The 22,356-nt window shown below is 44.4% G+C and overlaps 1 protein-coding gene across 1 annotated transcript in view; it reads left to right on the top strand.

Moving 5' to 3' along the window:
• The window catches only part of znf407 (zinc finger protein 407), a gene marked incomplete at its 3' end in the record, with an annotated part of 227,201 nt that overhangs the window by 120,224 nt on the left and 84,621 nt on the right, over positions 1 to 22,356 (top strand). The window contains 2 exon segments of the mRNA XM_080742837.1: positions 18,030 to 18,196; positions 19,104 to 19,122. Coding sequence (XP_080598963.1) covers positions 18,030 to 18,196; positions 19,104 to 19,122 — 186 coding nt within the window.

Here is a 22,356-nt window from a genome sequence, read left to right as displayed (position 1 = left end):
ACCGCTCAGTCAGTGTCAGCGTCTCATATTTAACAACCTTTTCCTTGAACAACACCACTCTAGGAAATAGATTATGGGGTAGAATTCTGGAGTGTTTGTGAAGTATGAAGCGTGTAGCAGCCAGCCGGTCACCGTTGTGTGTCAGTGATATTACAAGTCCAGCTTTTTGACTGTGCAAACACAGGCAAAAGTGGCAAAAGTTCGTCTGCGTGATTAATCGTCCGACGCAGTATAAGACGGAGGCCCCGCGAATAAAACACAAAGCAAAGTCAGAAAAGCAATTAACTTCTCTAGGCCAGGACATGGCGGTAAACATGTCTGATTGTTCTATATATTATTGTCCCCTTGTTCAGCTGCCGGAGCTGTGTGGCACTGGAGAGAGAGAGAGAGAGAGAGGGAGAGAGAGAGAGAGAGAGAGAGAGAGAGAGGGGAAGGGAGAGACAAGCGAGTGAGTTTGTGTACATATGCTTTTGTTGTGATTATTAATGGGCGTCTCGCATTAACCTCGCCGCGCTAATAAACTCAACAATGGCCCCAAAATCACCTGAGTGATGAGAGCGACGTTATAGGCTGACAGCCTGTAAGGGCCAATCGCTGCCTTCCCCCCCACCCCCCAAACACACACACACACACACACACACACACACACACACACACACACACACACACACACACACACCGCCACCACCCCCACACTGTACCAACAACCAACCACCACCACCTCACCACCCTCCTCCAATACCCCCCCCCCCCCATCTCCGACCAAGATTAATGAAAGCTCCAGCGTTTTTAATTAGCACAGCTGCAGTCATCAATTATGGGAGCTGCCCCACCCCAAATACAAATATTGTTATATTTGGGAAAATTCTTGATTTATTTCATTGTGGTGGCCGAGCCCGAGTGAGATGAATGGCCTCCCATCATGGTCGTTTGCTGTGGACGAGGAGGAGGGGGGAGGGGGGAAGGGGGGGGGGGGGGGGTTATAGACGAGGGGGGGTTGGAGGTGGGGGTGGGAGGGGGCAGTGGTGGAAAAAGTACTGAAAATGTTTTACTTGGGTAAAAGTATCAATACTGCAATCAATGTGGAAATACACACCCAAGTAAAAGTCCGTAATTCAAAATGCACTTGAGTAAAAGTATGAAAGTGTTGGCGTCAAAATGTACTTTAAAGTACATTTTGTGATGTGACGCATTGTGAGCTTGTAGATCGGCCATTTTCAAATAGCCTAGGCATAAAATAGTGGTTAAAGTGGTTAATGTATGTTTTATAATATTATAATTTATATCCACAAAGTAACTGGTAACTGACGTTTTCAAATACATGTAGTGGAGTAAAAAGTACTAATATTTGGACCCAGATCAGATGTGGTGGAGTAGAAGTAAGAGTATTGGAAATTGGAAATACTCAAGTAAAGTACAAATATAATAAATACATGTACTTTGTTACTTTCCACCACTGGGAAGGGGGTATTAAGATCAGATCCGTAGAGGTATGGAGGAGGATTGTATCATACAGTAGAGGACGTGGTGGTGGGGGTAATAAGAGGTATAGAGGAGGATTGTATCATACAGTAGAGGACGTGGTGGTGGGGGTAATAAGAGGTATAGAGGAGGATTGTATCATACAGTAGAGGACGTGGTGGTGGGGGTAATAAGAGGTATAGAGGAGGATTGTATCATACAGTAGAGGACGTGGTGGTGGGGGTAATAAGAGGTATAGAGGAGGATTGTATCATACAGTAGAGGACGTGGTGGTGGGGGTGTTCTTGGGAGAGAGGGGAGACGGGAGGTGAAAGCCAGCTCTGCAGGGAGGGCCCAGGCAGGGGTCCTCCATGCTCTGTCTAATTGTATGTGTCCAGGAACTTAATTAGACTTTCCTTCTTTGCGTTGTTACCTTGAGCGCTACAGCGTTTAACCCATTAAGACAACCCGAGGGCCCCGTTCTGCGAAATGCCTTCTGAAATCGACGGCGGTTCTCGCACTTTCAGGATCTTTCAAATTAGGACGATATGAAAATGTCATATCACGATGATTGTGGCAAAAGAAATCGCGATTTACGATGTTATCGGGATGATCAAAATCCATTGTCCTGGTGGCGGAACATTTGCTAAAAAATAGCAGATCTACAAGCTCACAACATGTTGTGTTTTGTGAGCTTGTAGATCTGCTATTTTTTGGCAAAGACATTTTGATAGAGAGTGAAAAAAAGAGTATGTACCTTTTACCAATTATAGAGGGTTTAAGTGGTACCAGATATGCAGCTCGGCAAATAAAAGGTGAATTGATCCCAGTGCATGACGGAGGACGATATCACGATAAATTAAATCTCCACGATACGATTATCGTGAGTGTTTTTTATCACGATAAATGACAATATCGCTTATCGTCCCATTCCTACTTTCAAAAGATTGCTCAAAAATATCGTGCCGCACTGCGAGCTTGTACATCTGCTATTGAGTAGCCAACAATCTGAAATGACACAGACGCTTTCCTGGTTTGAATGGGTTAAAAAAGAAGAAAGAAAGAAAGTGGGAGGGAGGGAGGGGGGGAAAAAACAATGTATGAGAACGGAGGTATGAAATTGTAATTGTTCTGGTGGCGGATGGGTCTGATCGACAGCCTATTTCTTTAAGCTGCATTAGTTTTAGAAGATGAGATGGCAAGCCCTGCCCCCCCCCCTCCTCCCCCTTTAAAAAAGGACCAAGAGACAGGGTTTAAATTAGAATGCTGTGATACAACATAATATGTTTGTCCTTGCAAGGGAAAAACAAATACTGTAGGCCGTATTTATGCATTATGCATTCTTCTCTCTCCAATATCCAAGTGGCAACAGTATATGCGCAGTGTTAAGCCTGATATATATATATATATATATATATATATATATATATATATATGCGTTGTTTCGAGCCGGTGTCGTGCCCTGAAAATAGGCGGTCTACAAGCTCATAACAGGATGCATCGCGACGCATTATGAGCTTGTAGATTGGTAATTTTTTGCGTATAAATGAAGCATTACAGTACTGTGTGAGGAAAACAATGTTGCACATTAAGTTAATCATCTGGGGACCCCCCCCCCCCCCCCCCCCCTGCATAATGGCTTGGGGAAGATCTGTCCGGCCCAAACACTTCCTCCTGTTCAGCAAAAATGCAGGGGAAAAACCCAACAACTCTTCATCTATCCACTGCAGATGTACTATTCATCATAAAACCCAACAACTCTTCATCTATCCACTGCAGATGTACTATTCATCATAAAACCCAACAACTCTTCATCTATCCACTGCAGATGTACTATTCATCATAAAACCCAACAACTCTTCATCTATCCACTGCAGATGTACTATTCATCATAAAACCCAACAACTCTTCATCTATCCACTGCAGATGTACTATTCATTTAATTTAAAAACCCAACAACTCTTCATCTATCCACTGCAGATGTACTATTCATTTCATTTTAAAACCCAACAAGTCTTCATCTATCCACTGCAGATGCACTATTCATTTCATAAAACCCAACAACTCTCTTCATCTATCCACTGCAGATGTACTATTCATCATAAAACCCAACAACTCTTCATCTATCCACTGCAGATGTACTATTCATTTCATTTAAAAACCCAACAACTCTTCATCTATCCACTGCAGATGTACTGTAGTATTCATTTCAGACATCATAGCCGTTGCCTTTTTCCCTTATTATCAATTTTTTCCCTTCCTTTCTTGTTTCCCTGCAGGCTCGCGTTTTAAACCAGTCCTGGGCTCGCTTAAGAAATATATATAGTAGCATTTTCTATTAACCAGACCATGGTTGAAAAAAATGTTTTAATGTAAAGTTTGTTTGCTCTGTCAGCTGAAATCAGACTGCAGTAACACAAACCCAGGCTCTCTTTTCGTGGGTGATTTGTGTAAGTACGGCTCATTTCTGTACTTCTTCATACTTGCTGCTATGTGACTGTGATGACCGGTAATAACGCTTTATGACTTGAAGATGTGCACGCATGCAGCCGCCTTTTCTTGTGGTCCGCTGAGTGTGAGAGTTGCGTGTGCGCTGCGGTGAGCCACCGAGCTATTTCTCTTCGGCGACCACACACACACACACACTCACACACACGCACACGCACGCACGCACGCACGCACGCACGCACACACACACACAGACGCACACACACATACCGTCACACACAAACAGCCACACAAATGCTGTGAATATTTTATGAGGCTGGAGAACCCCACCGCCGAACTACTCCTACTCCCCCACACCCCACCCCCCTTTTTCCAAAAACCCACTATGTTCATCAGTGCACACGTTTCTATGTCAGCAACACACACACACACACACACACACACACACACACACACACACACACACACACACACACACAAGCACTCATAAAGCCTATACACACACACACCGGTACAAAACAGAAAATAATGTTTTAAATGCAATCATTGTCAGGCCCAAACAATGTCATTTATCAAGGGAACGTTTGGGACTGTATAATAAGTTTCACATTATTAATACAATTTTTCATCCTCTGTCAGGCCTATCTGATTTATGGCACGTGTTTGATCTAAGGTGATCATTGAATTAGAATTCCAGTAATAAGAAGGAGAATGGACCCAGTGTTCACTACTACTGCCCACTGGAGCACATAACACCCCACCAACAGACACACACTGCACACACACACACGCACGCACGCACGCACGCACGCACGCACGCACGCACGCACGCACACACACACTCACACATCACACGTGGCTTACCCGTGTTCTTGCTTCTGCCCGAAATCTTCGGACTAACAGTTTTTTTTAAAATCCTCAGCGTTAAAATGTATCCACTCGTAACTGAGAGTGCGCAAACGTAACCAAAATGGTTAACGTTCGGTTACATTTGCACGCTCTTAGAGTTAAATGAACACTGGCGATTTTTAAAGTGCACCAAGCCAATTTGCTAAACAACCGTGGGCTAAACCGATATACTGGCTTCCTAATTTGCAGAGAGAGAGAGAGGGAGAGAGAGAGAGAGGGAGAGGGAGAGAGAGAGAGGGTGAAAAAAAGCCCAGACAGAATGGACCTATAGGCCTCTGTTAATTAGATAAGGGACAAAGCTCATTATTCTAAAATGATATTGAGCTCATAGAGTAAATATGAGTGGCCCTGTTTAGTGGGGCCCACCGGTCTGGTAATGGGACAGGGGGACGCGCGTCGTTATGAAGGGGCCAAGTGATTTACAGCGCAGATGCTCTTTGATGTATAGACTGTACCTTTTTATTAAGTGGCTGTCGTTACGGTCACTGGCTCACTCATTTCCCTCTGTGTCTAATCAAAATCCATATCCAACCCCGCGTGTACGCCCCGCCACCCAGACACACACACACACAGCCACTCCAGATGGGGAGTTAAGAAGAAAAAAAAAAGAATGGGAGTAACAACGGGGATGGCTGCGTTCCGCTTCCCGCGGCCGTCCGGCTCTCTCTCTCTCTCTCTCGCCCTCGCATACAGTAGAAAAACGCGGGGAGGAGGATGATGTTTATGACCCACAGGCCCCCGGCCGCTCGCCTCGTACGTTTCCTGCCGAGCAAACAAACAAACGAACGAATAACAACAAGGCAAATAAACAAATGGGAAACATAAATTCCTTTTGAGCTAATTAGACAATAAAGACAAGAGGCATCCGCTGATATTGGATCCAGGTTCTAACAACAACAAGTGTGTTGTCTCCAGCGTTTATTAGCAGCCTTTCTCTCCTTTTTTTTTTTTTTTTTTTTACTTTATAAAAATCGGATTAGCCCCGTCTTTTCAGGCTTTGGTGATCTGTGTCATACATCATCCTATTTGATTTGAGAGAGAGTGAGTTTCAGGAACATGCTAATCAGATTGGGGGGTGGGGGGGGGAGTCTACCCCTGGTTAAGCCATTCAGAACGGGTACACGTTATTGAATATTATTATTTAATGCTCTAACTATTGACAAAATAGCAGATATACAAGCTCACAGCGCGGCACCGAGTGCCGCGCTGCAAGCTTGTAGATCTGCTATTTTTGAGAAAAAACAAATCGTGAAAATTAGAATTTTGACCCCATTCTATAAGTGTCTTTTTGAGTCCTTCTACTGTAAGGATTTTTGAAAAACCTATGTTTCTATGTCAGCAATCTGGCTATAGCCATCTTCAAAGAAAATGTCCTTTTCACTTAACTGGAGCTCAGTTAGTCTGTTCTTGAGAGACTACTATGTCAGTGGTTCTCAAACTTTTTCATGTGAAGGACCCCCAAAAAATATGTATTTGCCCCACGGACCCCCATCTCAAAATATTTAGTTCCAGGGACCCCCCTCCCCCCCCCCCAGAAGCAAAATTTGAGTTTCAAACGTTCGCTTTAAAAATACATTATATTCAAAGATTTGCACACATTTTCACGACTTTTTCCAAAAAATAGCAGATCTACAAGCTCGCAGCGCGGCACTCGGTGCCGCGCTGTGAGCTTGTATATCTGCTATTTTTCAATAGTTAAAGCTAGGCCCAAATGGGTTAAAGATGGTAAATAGCAGAGCAGAGTTGCCGCCGACTCTCAGCCCACGGGCCTCGCAGAAGAACGCCCGCTCTCCTCTCTTTTCCTCGCCGCCGCCGCCAGGAATTTATGACAGTTTCGCTGTATTCTTAAAAGATAATTATGTTTATTGCCCGACTTGTTTTCGCTTTTTTCCCACCTCCTTTAATCCTCCCCTTCTTTTCCCTTTGTGTGTACCTGCGAGTGCACACACAATCGCGGCTGGAAAAACATAAATATTTCCGCGGCACCGCAGCGCTGGCAGGTGAGCCTAATGAAATTCTAGGAGTGTAATTTGATTTACGAGGCGCTAATGTGGGCTGATATTAGAGAGAAAAAGCTCTGATATGGCTGCCTTGTGCTGTATTTAAGGGCTATCAGAAGACTGATAAAGAGCATCCCATCCTACACCGCTGTACGCGTTGAGTTATTGTTGCAGATATTCACGTTGATAGTAACTCTTCGCGACGCAATTTAGTGCCGGCAATATATAAATGTGGAGATAATAGTTAATTTTGGTTGGGTCCTTGGATTGTAAGGCTTTAAATACAACCCCCTCGACACCCCCAACCACCCAAAAAAAAGAAGAAAAAAAAAAAAAGAAAAGTTGTGAAGCATCTTTCTAAGTGCTGCTGATGGCGGGTTTGGAGGAGGGATGGTTTGAGAGGCCTTTGACCCGACTGTGTCACACAAATCACACTTCTAGCACTTCTCCCGGAGCTGCTTAACAGCCCGTAAGATCAGCAGACTGCGTTTGGGGAGCGCTTGATTTGCGGGTTTTTGGGTGAAATGTTTTGATTAATGGTCCGATATTCATAAAAACCCATTATGCTCGTAAATTAATTGAGTCCGGAAAGATCACATCACACACACACCCATCGCCCATTACACACGCACACGCACGCACGCGCGCATACACACACACACACACACACACACACTCACACGCACGCACACACGCGCGCACACAGGTAGTCTTTGGATGTCCTGCCACAGCATCATAGTTTCTTTGTTCTCTCCTGAAACTCTGTTTTGTGCTGATGTGATTTTGTGTAGTAAATAAATATGTGTATTTGTTTGTGCTTTGGTTGTGCACACATCTGCGTGTATGTGTATGTGAATATTCCCGAGTGCACATTCCCGTGTGTGTGTGCCTGCGTGCCTGCACGTATTTGTATGTGTGTTTTAAAGTGTGTTTGGGTACTATTGAGCTATGGCTCATAATAAAAACAGGCAATAACACAGGCCACCACAGAGGGACCTGCCCTTTGTGCCTCCCTGCTGTCCCCCCCTCTCTTCTCTTCTCCTCTCCTCTTTCACCCACCTACCCCACCCCCCTCCCCCCCACAGCCTCACCCATACCCCCCCCCCCCCCCCCCACCCCACCCCTAAGTTATGGGCTGAATAACAGCGGAACAATATTAAGATAACATTTCCTGATTGTTTGTCAGGCGCAGTGGAGGCTCCTTCACCCCGCTTTCATCACGTCCACCGTGTTCATTAAATTGACAATTTGTATTTGCCCTACAGCGGGATAAACAGGAGCTTATCTGATGGGCTTGGTCTTTTATTATTTATTTCATTATCTTTTTTTTCTTTCCTTTTCTCTCCCTCCTCTCCTCCTCCTCCTCCTCTCGGGACCGTAGGTAAATATAAATCGGCAGCAGCATCTCGGCTGCTGTTGCTGTTGTTTATCACGTTACGACCGGGAACAAACGCGGGGGCAGACCAGACCTCCATTCAGAAACACCTCCACTGAGGTTGGGGTTAAGGTTAGGTTTAGGTGACGCCTCCATTTAGAATAATGGAAGTCAATCTTCTGAATGGTAATGTTTCTGATTGGAGATTCAGAATATTCAAAGATTTTTTTTTTTTTTTTCAAAAATAGCAGATTTACAAGCTCACTAACCATTATTTTATGCTTTAACTATTGACAAATAGCAGATATACAAGCTCATAGCGCGGCACCGAGTGCTGCGCTGCGAGCTTGTAGATCTGCTATTTTTGGAAAAAAAAAGAAAGAAAAATCTTTGAATATTTTGTTCTATTTGGTTCTCAAACTTTTCCATGTCAACGGGACCTTCAAAATTACATTTATTTGGCCGCAGACTCAAAATATCTCAAAATATGTTGTTCCAGGGACCTCCCTCCCAGAAGCAGAGATCTGAGTTAAAAGTTTGCTTTGAAAAAAAAAATATTCAAAGATTTGCAAAAATAGCAGATTTACAAGCTGTGCCGTGCTGTGAGCTTGTATATCTGCTATTTTTCAACAGCTAAAGTATACAATAATTCCAGTCCTTACTGGGTTATATTGCAGTCATATGCAGCACTAGCCCTCTCAGAGGAGGTCCGTGCTGCTATACTCTCTAGACGCGCGCGGCCCCTTCATGGCGAGTTGCAGTTGTCGCGCTACGCCGCGCGCTAGCCGTATAACTCACGCGGGCCCTAAGTATAACTCGGCAGATGTTCCAATTTAAAATGCCCTTCGATTGGAATAATTCTTTGACCCGTTCTTGTGTGCTGAGATTCAGGTCTTTCCTCCTTGCTGTGCGGCTTTCCTAGCTGTCTGTCTGTGTGTGTGTGTGTGTGGGTGTGTGTGTGTGTGTGTGTGTGTGTGTGTGTGCGTGTGCGTGCGCGTGCGTGCGTGTTGCAGTAGAGATTGCCACAGAGCTAACCGTATCCTCCGTTACGCGAAAGGCCGGACTCATTCATTTGAATGTTAAAGTAGTGCTATTAAGCACGCTGATTTGATTACCCGCCGAGCACATCGACTATAAACCACAGCGCTCTTTCCGAAGCCGTTTCCAAGCACCGCGAGTGATCGCGACATCCGCTTCGATTCGTCAGCCCGGGAAACAAGCCTGTCGTCAGTTTGCGACTTTGAGCGCGCTAACGAAAAATAACGAAGTCGTGGTTCTATACACTTAGGAAACACTTGTCCCAGAAATCTAATCTTTTCCCCATTTTTTAAGCAACACTCGCCCCTAATCGGGTTTCAATTGACTCCCATTGAAGAAGCGGCCTTCGCCCCTACAGACACGTCCATAGGTTCTGACCCAGTCAGACGCCATTTAAGTCTTCCTCACTCTTCTCCCAATATCGGGCAGAGAGAAGCTCAGGGCCAAATGATTTAATCTTCATTCAAGCTAATTTAGTCCGGATTCAAGCTGCCGGGGCTGTCGAAAGTGCTGGAGTGATGGAGTCTGAAAACAGCATGAGAGGGAGGAAAAGAGGAGAGGAAGGGAAAAAATGAAAGGAGAGAGAGAGAGAGAGAGCGAGAGAGAGAGAGAGAGAGAGGCAGAGAGAGAGGCGAGGGTGGGAGCGTAAAGATGATGATCCATTCTGACCTTAGTGAATGCTGTCATGTTTCTCCCTCTAGGTAATCTCTCTCACTCTCTCGCTATTTTGCATGTGAAAATGTTCTCCTGACAGTTGCATATCAGATAAACCCCCCCACACACACACACACTCCCCCCTCCTCCTCCCTTTGCCAAACAAACAACAGTCTTCACTTTGAAGTTGTCTGTTTGTGTCAGTTTGGCTTGAGGCGAGAGTCGGCCCCTCTCTCTCTCTCTCTCTCTCTCTCTCTCTCTCCCTCTCTCTCCCTCTCTCTCTCTCTCTCTCTCTCTCTCTCTCCTACCCTCTTTCTCTCATTGTGTGCACAGTGCGCGGCGGATTGTTTCCCCTCGCTGACTGGTCGAGGACACAACACAAACGCCAGGACCCGTTGGAAGTAAAAAAAAAAAAAAAAAAACAGAATAATTAATCGCAGCCGATTTGCAAAGCCGTGATTGGCTGTGTTCACCCGTCAGTCATGTCGCTATGGGCGCTGACGATCACACACTGTGTACAACCAAACAAAATGTCCCCCTCTAAACATTTGTGCACTCGCTCTTTGTATCAAATATGTAATTACAGTTAGACACACATGCGCGCACGCACACGCACGCAAACACACGCACACGCGCGCGCAGACACTCACGCACGCACGCACGCACGCATGCACGCACGCACGCACACCCACACACACACACATTAAACAACCCACTCCACAAGCTGCACCTTACCACTTGGGGGCGATAGTGCAGAGTGGTGTTGAGGCTTAAGGCAGGGGTCTTCAATGTTTTCAGGCCAAGGGGACCCCTTAGTTGAGAGAGAGATGAGGCAGGGACCCCCACAACCTTTTCATAGATTCCATATAGTTTCATCGTTTGACAGCGCAATCATCAGTGTGTTTTGCAATCATGTCAATTTGTGTTTTCAGATATTTAACCACTTGAAACATCAATACTTAAAAAAAACTTGACCTTTCACTCTGTACTTAGTCTGCTCTTTTTCCCCTCTACACCAAACCACTTTGCTGAAAATAGACGATCTACAAGCTCACAACGCCTATCTGCTATTTTTGGCTAAAATTCTCCGAATATGGACGCCAATAAATAAATAAATACATAAGATACAAAAATGTCTATTAATATTCAAAAAATATCAGTGTGAAAATAGCAGGAGTACAAGCTCGCAACATGTCGAATTGCAAAGCGTTGTGAGCTTAATATTCTAACTATACTGTATTTATCTTTTAAGTGGTTAATTAGCACATCATTTCTTCCTTCCTAGAAATGTAGCCAATGTGTCAATTATTGCCTTTTAAATGTCGGGCAGAAACCTTGGATCTCCAAGTTTCAAATTTGTACGTTTTTCCTTGCTGAAGCCCTGCTTCATCCTCCGAGACCATCGCACAAAATGTGTGCTTGTAGATCGTCTATTTTCACTAGTTCATTATTAAAAATGATAAAAAATGATAAATACAAAATGAACGGTTTTGGACATACACAAGGTTTCCACCCGACCACAACGCCGATATGGTAATGAGTGATGGTGGTACAGTACAGACACGGTGCAAAGAGGCCCACCTGGCTCTTCTAATAACATCTGCATGGGATGTCAGTCATGTTGGCCTGCTCTGTGATCACAAGAAGGAAAGAGAGAGAGGATGGGAGGGGATGCAGAGGAGAACGAGGGAGAAGGAAAGAGCAAAGAGAGAGATTGAAAGAGAGAGAGAGAGAGATGCTGTAGTGGATGTACTGTACAGCGAAGGAAGGCTGTAGGAAGTGGAACTGTAGTTCAGTGTGATTACAGATGTGTTCAGAGAGTCCACAAGACTCCACATCAAGGAAATGATCAGACCTTCTTATGGATTTGTGTTCATCTGTCTATTCATCCCCTGCAAGCCAAATGACGTCATGATGTTATGATATGTCCTCTGGAGACTCCAGTGACGTTCAGAACCAGGCCAGATCACAGCCCATATGGGGATGATCGTGACGTCATTACCAGGACGTCATATGGACTCTTTTAGTTTGACAGGATTTTTGTTATTGTTTGTAATGTTAGTTGAAATATGAGCATATACTGTAAGGTTATATTCTGAGACATATCTGACTAGTTATGATATTTATCTGGCCTCGATCGGACCCTCTCTGATTAATCCAGGACGTCCGTTTTCGTGGGCAAGTTTATGTTGGTTGAAATCAGGTGATATTCTAGGCCACATCTGACTAGTCATGGTTTGACTTGATCTGGACCCAATCGAGACATCATTGATTCGTCCAGGTCCTGACCGTGCATGCTTGCTGGGTCTGTTTGTATATTTATCGCTTCATCATATTATTCACATCTCTCTCTCTCTCTCTCTCTCTCTCTCTCTCTCTCTCTTTCTCTCTCTGTTGCTAACCAAGTACATGTACAGTACTCAAGTACTGTACTTTTACTTCTACTCCATTGTGTCTGAGAGGGAAATATTGTACTTACTGTATACTCCACTACAATTACTTGTAAAAACTTTAGTTACTGGTAAGACGCCCTAAGGGCCCATGTGCACATGGGGGCGTGCACGCATCCGACTGACTGGTGACGGCACACTGCTGAGCGAGCGCTGGCGCTTTGGCATGATCAACTTTGACCAAAAAAATGCACAGACCTGGTTGGTTGTCTACGTTGGCCAAAATGTGGCCAGTATTTTCTCAAATATGGAGATGACTGACGACTGACATAGATGTCTGACATCATAGACCATATGAGACTCACACAATATGTCCGTATATGGGCATTACCAGATATGGGCTTAATAGTGATGACATCACGGATCTCCAATTCTGTCTTGGCCATATATGGAGCGTGACATGAGGCGTGACTGACGGCTGACGCACAGGTTCTGCAGGTTTCATACTAAATTACTTTGTTACTTTGTAGATTTTGATTCTTATTACAAAACATACATTAACCACTTCAGCCCTATATACATGTTGGCCAAAGTGTCACATCGTGAAGCATTTGCCACTTGTAGATCAGCTATTTTCAAAAGATTTGTATACATTTTATATATTGAAAACTTGAGTATAATGAGTACTTTCTACTTTCAGTACTTCAAGTACATTTTGATACCAATACTTTTGTACTTTTTGTAAAGTAATACCGGCCTTTTACTATTAATTTGACACTGTGGTTCCCCTGACCACATCACTGTGACATCACAGGTGACATCACATCGATGTCAGATACTCAGAGCAGGGATCTCCATATATGGGCATAAAAGGGATTCTGTTAGGGATCTCCATGTATGGGCATAAAGGGGATCGTATCCCAGATGATGCCCTGTTTGGAGAACCACACTAACAGAATCCATACAGTATATGGCCAAGACAGATGGCGCGACCTCACCTTTTAGGGCGATGTCCCGCATTTAGGCCCTTAGGCGTCTTACTGGTACTTTTATACTGATACTACTGATACTTTACAAGTTCTCTTTCTCTTTGTATCTCTGTCTTTCTCTCTCTCTCTCTCTCTCTCTGTCTGTCTCTCTGTCTCTCTTGCTCTCTCTCTGCCTCTCTCTCTCCCTGTGCTCCCTGAGTGCTCTCTCTACCTCCCCGTTACCCCATAGTGTTTTGCATGGTGCCGGTGCTGTTTAGAGGCGCTGGCTGCTAGTAGTATATGCATATGTATGGGCGAGACGGTGGATCGTGACGGGATCTGACACGCGGAGACAAGATCAAAGAGCTCCATCTGATCCCATAAAAATAGACGCGGGGCCCTCCTCTCATCCTTACAAAACCCCCACTGATAGTCCGCTCCGTGCCAAGCCCCGACTCCTCCATCTTCTCTCCTCCCCATCTTTCCTTCTTTCTTTTTCTCCCTCTCTCTCTCTCTCCATCCCTCTCTCCTCTCTTTCCCCTGCACGCCGCGTGCCCACGTCAAGGCCCTGCCTGCCTGCCTGCGCGATTACGCTGCGTGATAAACAATGGCCCGTTTAGCTCATAAAGCAGGAGTGTTGTGCATAATGTTTACAATAAAAGATAGCATCTATTCACTCATCTTATTTACCTCTCCCCCGGTGGCACGCCGACGAGCCCTTCTATAAATACCCGGGAGAGACAAGAGAGAGCAAGGAAAAAAAAGGTTTGGAAATACAGACGACATACGCGCATCTATCAACCCGACGTACCTACGTATATCTATCAGCCAAATAAAGTCTCTGCCAAATCACTTTGTGAGTGACGGAGAGGTTGGGGGGAAGAGTTTGAATATGCCTTTGAGATTAGAGCCAGGTGATAAAGGCGCCATTTTAGATGGTCTTCCTTCCTGCCTGGTATAAATGAGCTTAAAATGTCCCCGCGAGGAGTAGTGGCGTCAACAGGAGAGCGGGTCGACACCGATATCGGAGCCCGATTCATCTTTATGGAAGATATAGATTGATATGAAAAGCCCCAGCCAGGCACATTTCCCTTCTTCCATCTCTCTCTCTCTTTCCCTCTCTATTCCTCCCACCCTTCTTAACCCACGTAGGCCGGGGAATGCATTTTTATGCATTAATACTTTAACCATTATTTTGTGCTTTTTTAGCTATTGAAAAATAGCAGATATACAAGCTCACAGCGCGGCACCGAGTGCCGCGCTGCGAGCTTGTAGATCTGCTATTTTTTGAAAAGTCACGGAAATGTCTGCAAATCTTTGAATATATGTATTTTTAAAGCGAACATTCGTAACTCAGATTTTGCTTCTGGGGGGTCCCTGGAACGAAATATTTTGAGATGGGGGTCCGTGGCCAAATGCATATCATTTTGGGGGTCCTTCACATGAAAAAGTTTGAGCACCACTCACATAGAAACATAGGTTTTTAAAAACCTTAGAAGGATTCAGAAAACACTTAGAATCGGGTGAAAAATATTCAAAGACGTGCACAAATTTTCACGATTTTTCAAAAGTAGCAGATCTACAAGCTCGCAGTGAGCTTGTATATCTGCTATTTTTCAATAGCTAAAGCATAAAATAATGCTTACTACCCGGTCTAAATCGGTTAATCCTCCCTCTTTCTTACCCTTTTCCCTCCCTCCTATCACCCCCCCCCACCCCCCCCCCCCCCCCCCCCCCTTCCAGTAAAGAAGATGTATGAGTTTGAATTATTGATTCAGACACATGCTACACGCTGCTAGGAGTCATTATTTGTTCAGGTGAGTGTCATGCTGCTCGCTATGAAACACATTCCACGGGGATTAAGCGACACAATCAGGCCTTAAAGACAGCCTAAAATAACATGCCCCTCGCCGCAAGACGAATGCTCCCCAAAACCTGACTTCATTTGTTTATGACTCGCGCATTAGTCATTCGGCGCCTAAATTATAGCGCAGGGCTAAAGATTAATTCATGCACAGGGTTTGCTATTGTTCTTTTCTTTTATTATTAATTTATTTTCCTCTCTCACTAATGGGCCTTACTGGTGGTTTAATAAAATGGAGATGGATATATAGAAGGTCCGACTGGCTTACTCAACGCTGTGTAACATCCCTCTTAGGCAGCGGGCGTTCACTAGTCACTGAGATGGACAGATGTCTCAAGAATCGCCATGCAGAGTAAAAGATATTTTGAAAGAAATATATGCTGTCGCAGTCGGGCAGAAACCATATCTCTATATGTTTTCTTACAAATAAATGCCCTATTTTATACGTACAATAGATGACAATTAGTCAATCTACAACGTGTCACAAGTCAACAGATTTAGGACATTTACGCCTACAATGACATGCCTAAGCAAGGGTCTGTCTGAGGGTCTTACACATATTTAACTAATGACTTGTGACTAAGTAATAACTACATTGGATCCATTGGAACGTGGGTTATTATTTTTTTTCCAATTCCTGAAAAGTAACGATGGGGACATCACAACTATAGTGTCTTCCTATTCTTTTATTTTTTTTTATTTTTTTAATCGATACACAGCATTGCTGGAATCTATAAACAGTAAAATAAACAGTTAAAATATGATTATTTTGGGGGTCGCGGCCTGAAATGGTTGAGAGCCACTGCCCTAACGAGTCCATCTGGTTCCATTTGTACACTGTCAGAGTTGAGGGAAGACCCTGAAATGTGAAGGTTTGAGAAACGCTGGCCGGCTTAGTGTTTGTGACGGGGACAGAGCAGGGAACCGTAAAGATGAAGCTCCGTTATGAGTACAGCATTCTGTAGGAGCCCTAGGAGAGAGAGAGAGAGAGAGACAGAGAGAGAGAGAGACAGAGAGAGAGAGAGCCGGGAGGTAAAGTCTTGCTAGCTGTTCATTTAGCCCTGGCTAAGTGGTCAGGGACCCCTGGACAGGTGAACTCTATTCTCCCCACTGGCCCGGCAGGGGGTCTTGTACTGTGTGTGTGTGTGTGTGTGTGTGTGTGTGTGTGTGTGTGTGTGTGTGTGTGTGTGTGTGTGTGTGTGTGTGTGTGTGTGTGTGTGTGTGTGTGTGTGTGTGTGTGTGTGTGTGTGTGTGTGTGTGTGTGTGGTGTACACACACTAACAGAATTTCTCCAGTCCTCTGGGCCCTGGCGCAAAGCAGAGAATAAATGGTGGAGGTGGCAGGCCAGGACAGAAAAATCAATGCCTGCTTATACAGACATGACACACAGCAGGCCCTGCATTCTGTGTGCCTGTGTGCACGTACACGTGTGTGTGTGTGTGTGTGTGTGTGTGTGTGTGTGGGTGTGTGCGTGCACGCACCCTCGCTCATTGCGTACATGTTACGCACCGTGCAATCATGTGATTGTACACCTAGATTGGGTGGATAGTAAGCACATGTCTGTGTGTGTGTGTGTGTGCGTGTGTGTGCATACGCACGTGTATGTATGTCTATCCTTTCCCGTACTCATAGAGTAGGATTTTCTACTTTTCTTTTTTTCTCTCCTCTTTTTTTTTTTTTTTTTTACAGTACCTCAGCTTTGGGACTAGTCAATAACACTCTCCTTTGTTTGTTATTTTCTGCTCTCCCTCTTTATCCTCTCTTTCCCTCCCTCCAGGCGCGTCAATTGGGTATGGCAGGGGTATGCAGCTGCCATACCCTGGGTCCAGGGGGGAAAATAAAAGTTACTTTTAAATATAAATCCATGAATGTCTCTTTGTCTATCTGTGCTGGTTATTATGTTGTTAAATTCCAGTGAAAACTAACCCCAAATGCAAAGTCTATCAAAATGGTCACTTTAACAAGGTATTATAATTGTATTCTCCACACTTGTATTCTCCCCATCTTGACAAAATGGTATATTCCCAGGTTCCGCAGCCAGGTCAGCTGCACAGGTGCAATGCATTATTGTTAATTGTGACACGTTTACTAACATGCCAAGTTTAGCTGCACTTGAACAACCGTTCCAGGCTGCCCAAGAAACCGTAGAAACGAGGGAAAAAATAGAATGTACTTCTTAAAATAAATGTATCATGCCTGTTGCTAAAGTATGGCAACTTGATTGGTGTTCGCCAGTGTTGTTTTTGACAGCAAATTTCGATTTAGTTTTAGTCATAGTCCTTTGAATAAAATGTCATTTAGTTTTAGTCATAATTTTGTCACCTGAAAAGTTTTTGTTTTAGTCTAGTTTTAGTCGACTAAATATAAGATTTTAGGCGACTAAATCTACAGTTTATTTAGTAAACTAAAATGTATTTTGTCAGGCCTTGATGGCATCGTAATGACTGATTTTACACTTGGTTGCTGAAAATAGCCGATCTACAAGCTCACAACGCGTCGCGCTGCGAGTCGACGCGTTGTGAGCTTGTAGATCTGCTATTTTCAGCACACAACACCTGAGAGCAACCAAATTACTTTCTCCTCCACTATTCCCTCCCTAACGTTTTAGTCTAGTTTTTATTTTGTTGACGAAATTGTCAATATATTTAGTCTTAGTTTTAGTCAACACAGCTTAGTTTTTATTTAGTTTTTATTTATTTTTCGTCAGTGAAAAAACACAGTCGACAAACATTTTTCGTCATAGTTTTAGTCGACGAAATCAACACTGGTGTTCGCTCACGTGCAAGACACCAGCCATGTTGCCATAGCTTTTTCTGAACTGACGCCACTGCCTCCCTCCCTCCCTCCCTCTCTCCCTCTCCTTCTCCCTCGTCCTTCTCCCTCCCTCTCTCCCTCTCTCTCGTTCTCTCTCTCCACCCGCAGGAAGTTTGAGTGTGACCTGTGCGAGCGCTCCTTCAGTGAGAAGTGGGCACTGAACAACCACATGAAGCTTCATACGGGGGAGAAGCCCTATAAATGCTCCTGGCCCACGTGTCACTACGCCTTCCTCAACGTGTCGGCCATGAAGGACCACTACAGGACGCACACAGGTAGAACCATGACCACCACCACACCCCCGGTCGCACACCCCCTCCTCCACTACACCTGGGGTCTTCAATGTTTTCAGGCCAAGGACCCCTTAGTTGAGAGAGAGATGAAGCAGGGACCCCCCACAACCTGTTCATAGATTCCATACAGTTTCATTGTTTGACAGCACCATCGTCAGTGTATTTTGGATTCATGTCAATGTGTGTTTTCAGATATTTAACCACTTGAACCGTCCATACTTAATAAACTTGACCTTTCACTCTGTACTTAGTGTTCTCTTTTTTCACCTCTACACCAAACCTCTTTGCCGAAAATAGCTGATCTACAAGCTCAGCGAGGCGTTGTGAGCTTGTAGATCTGCTATTTTTGGCTAAAGTTCTCAGAATATGGACATTAGGGTTCAAGTGGTTAATATAAAAAAGGAATCTATCTCACAAAGATTTGAAGGACCCCCTGTAGTAACTCTGAGGACCCCCTAGTTGTCCCAGACCCCCTGTTGACTACCCCTGACTTAATGTGCAACATTGTTTTCTCACTCAACAGTAAACAAACCAACATAAAGTTTAAATGTATAGAGGGTATCTGCACATTTCTAACGTGACAATTAATACGAACTTTTTAATGCCTCTAAAATGACAAATTAAACATTGTCCAAATTGTCAAATATTAGAGGCTGAGATTGTTGCGAGGCGTTGTGAGCAACTGAGCATGTAGATCGGCTATTTTCACAACAGAACTGCATCGCATGTAATACAAAATGTAATGCCTCAACTCTTAGTGCTCGTCAGGTTGGTGGGGGGTCCCCAGTTAAAATATGATTATTTTGGGGGTCGAGGCCTGAAAAGGTCTGCACTACACATCCTCGGGAACTCGTCCTCAACACGGAATGAAACGCGTCCTTTCCCACAGGTCCAAGCCGGATCAGGCGGTTGAATTAAATTGTATTTTTTTGGAGGGGCTTTGGGGGAGGTCGGGAGGGGGGGTTAGTGGGTGAGGAGGTGTGGGAGGCTACCGGTCTCGAATGATCGCCTCTCACTGTGGAGCTGGGAGTCTCTGAGCGGGTCTTCCTGCGGCTGCCCAGCAGTTTCCCTACCGTCTCAGTAATGTCCCACACACGGCTCCTTGATGCCCTTTTAAGTCAATGACAGACAGGGGCGTCACAAGGGGGGGGAAATGGGACTGAGTTACTAGGGCTCAAGGTGAAGGGGCCTTCATTATTTTATACTTTTAGCTATTGAAAAATAGCAGATAGATCTGATATTTTTTTAATAGTCGTGAAAATGTGTGCAAATCTTTGAATAGTTGTATTTTTAAAGCGAACATTTTGTAGCTCAGATTTTGCTTCTGGGGGGGTCCCCTGGAACTAAATATTTTGAGATGGGGGTCCGTGGCCAAATACATATCATTTTGGGGGTCCTTCACATGAAAAGGTTTGAGCACCACTGACATAGAAACTTAGAAGGATTTGAAATATTCAAAGACTTCAATTGAAAATTCAAATAAAAAAATAGCAGATATACAAGCTCGCAGCGCGGCACTCGGTGCCGCACTGTGAGCTTGTAGATCTGCTATTTCTCAATAGTTAAAGCGTCCAGGGCCCAGAATTTGGTGCGACACCCCTGGTCTCAGTAATGTCCCACACACGGCTCCTTGATGCCCTTTTAAGTCAATGACAGAAGCAGCAGCAGCCAGTGGCCTGACAGGCTGACTGAGCGCTTGCAGGAGGGCCCTCCATCCGTCATAGGCGCCTGCTACGCGCCAGCACGCGCACGTGTGTGTGTGTGTGTGTGTGTGTGGCTGTGCGCGTGGGTTCCGTGCATATAGCGTGCACGTGCGTGTGCGAGTGCGCATGGTACAGAGTAACTGGATGTTATTTTAAATGTGTCTTAACAGTGATGTACAGTACCGCTCAGGCACTCTGCGATATAATTAGATGTTGTATTTTCATTTGTTACCCGCAATCGTCACTACAGAGTAGACCTGTGTCGCTATTATGTCACCTGCTTGTCACCTGCACGCCACGCGTACGTGTGTGCACGTGCACCATGCGCACACATGCATGTACTGTATGTGAGCTGTGGGTGGCATGACGGTGGCACAGAGAGAAAAAGCAGGGACTAGGGCTGTCACAATTATTACATAATCGTCTAATCGCAATTATTTTGCATAATCGTCATAATCGTTTCCATGTTGAGAAATGTTAGTATAGTTAAAAACCAGACCTGATGAAGACCCGCTAGGGTCGAAAACGTTGTTTCTACTTGAACAGTGTGCGGACTTCTCTTCTTCCTATAATATAGTTAAAAACACTTTCAAAAGTATGGCGACGTGTTGTGAGCTTGTAGATCTGCTATTTCCACTATCAATGTTCTTTTGTAAGTATAACATTTAAAATATGTCAGTAATTTTTAAGTTATGTGTCATGATTGCCATGTGCAACTTCAAAGCCTAAAAACCAAACAGAAATGTAATTGACAAAAAAAAAAAAAATTAAATCGTCATGTAAAATGTCATAATCGTGACAGCCCTAGCAGGGACGGTGAAAAAAAAAGAAACAAGTGAAGGAATCCACCGCAAAACCGACAGACAGAGAGAAAGAAAGAAAGAGAGGAAGAAAATTGATGGTCCCAAAAAGATGGAGGGACAGCCAGCGGGCTGAAGGAAGAGCGATCGAAAGCCAAAGAGGTAAAAGAGTGACTCTCTCTCGACTCTGATTAGTGACCCCCCCCCCCCCCCCTCTTAAAGAAGAAAGAAAGAAAAAAAACACAACCCTAACGCGATTTGCTCCCCCGTCGTCGTTGCCCGGGTCGTCTTAATGGGCAGAAAGCGTTAGCCACAAGACGCTATCAACTGAAATCACATTCCAGCGCCTCGGCCCCCGACACACTCTGAAATATTATCAGCCTGTGTGATCTGTTTAAAGGTTATAAATGGGCTCCCTTCACGGGGGCTAAGCTGCAATACTAATAAAATAAGTAGGAAACTAAAAGTTGAACTAATCCGTCCTTGTGACAGAGAGGGTAAGTAATAGAGGCGATGTAAGTTATGTTGGTAAAGGCGGCGTAAGGCCCTGTAGCTGTGTGGGGATGGGGGGGGTGGGGGGGTGGGGGGGGGGGGGGTGTAGAGGGCAGATGAGGACTGATGGGGAAGTCGTCTTAACAGGGTGTGTGTGTGGCTCTCAGTGACTAGATGTTGATGAGAAAGAAACCGGTCCGGCGTTTGCCAGCGTCCAGTGGTGGAAAGAGGACTCATTATGTTTAACTCGAGTAAAAGTATCAATACTGCAATAATAGAAATACTTTGTTACAAGTAGGAAAAGTCCGGAATTCAAAATGTACTTGAGAAAAAGTACGAAAGTATTGGCATCAAAATGTACTTAAAGTGCCAAAAGTAAAAGTACAAACCGTTTGAAAATAGCAGATCTACAAGCGATGCGACGCGTTGTGAGCTTGTAGATCGGCTATTTTCAAATACCCTAGGTATAAAAGAGGGAAATAGTGGATTAATGTATGTTTTACAATATAATATAATCATTTATATCTGCAAAGTAGCTAGTAACTAAAGTTTTCAAATAAACGTAGTGGAGTAAAAGTACAATATTTGCCTCTGAGATGTTGTGGAGTAGAAGTAAAAGTACTGAAAACTAAAAAAGTACAGTACTTACCGTAAGTAAATCTACTTAGTTACTTTACACCACTGCCAGTACACTGTCTGCATATTGGCAGTGAGCGTCTGTGTACATAACGAGACGACGTCAGGCGAACGAACTGTCGTACGTTTTGGGGGGGCGACTCGCAGGCCGTGCCCGCCATGTACACAGCGGAGCTGTCAAGAGGGGGGGGGGGGGGGGGGGGTGGGGGTGACAGCGAAACGCTGGATATTTACCCCACGCTTGTAATCGTTCCTATTTTTGGGACATTCCTACCTAGATAGGGCTGTCATGATTATGACATTTTACATGACGATTAATTGTCCCTCAAATAATTGCGATTAGCGATTTAATTGTGTATTTGTCGTTGACAATCACATTTCTGTTTGGGCTTTTAGGCTTTGAAGTTGCACATGGCAATCATGACACATGACTTAAAGACACAAAGAAATTACTGACGTATTTGACAATTTTACATTTAAAAAAGAACATTGTAGATCTGCTATTTCCACT

This window comes from Nannobrachium achirus (assembly GCF_963921795.1).
Source record: "Nannobrachium achirus genome assembly, chromosome: 2".
NCBI lineage: Eukaryota > Metazoa > Chordata > Actinopteri > Myctophiformes > Myctophidae > Nannobrachium > Nannobrachium achirus.
Note: the sequence above shows the minus strand (reverse complement) of the source record. Positions and strands in the feature narration are given on the sequence as shown.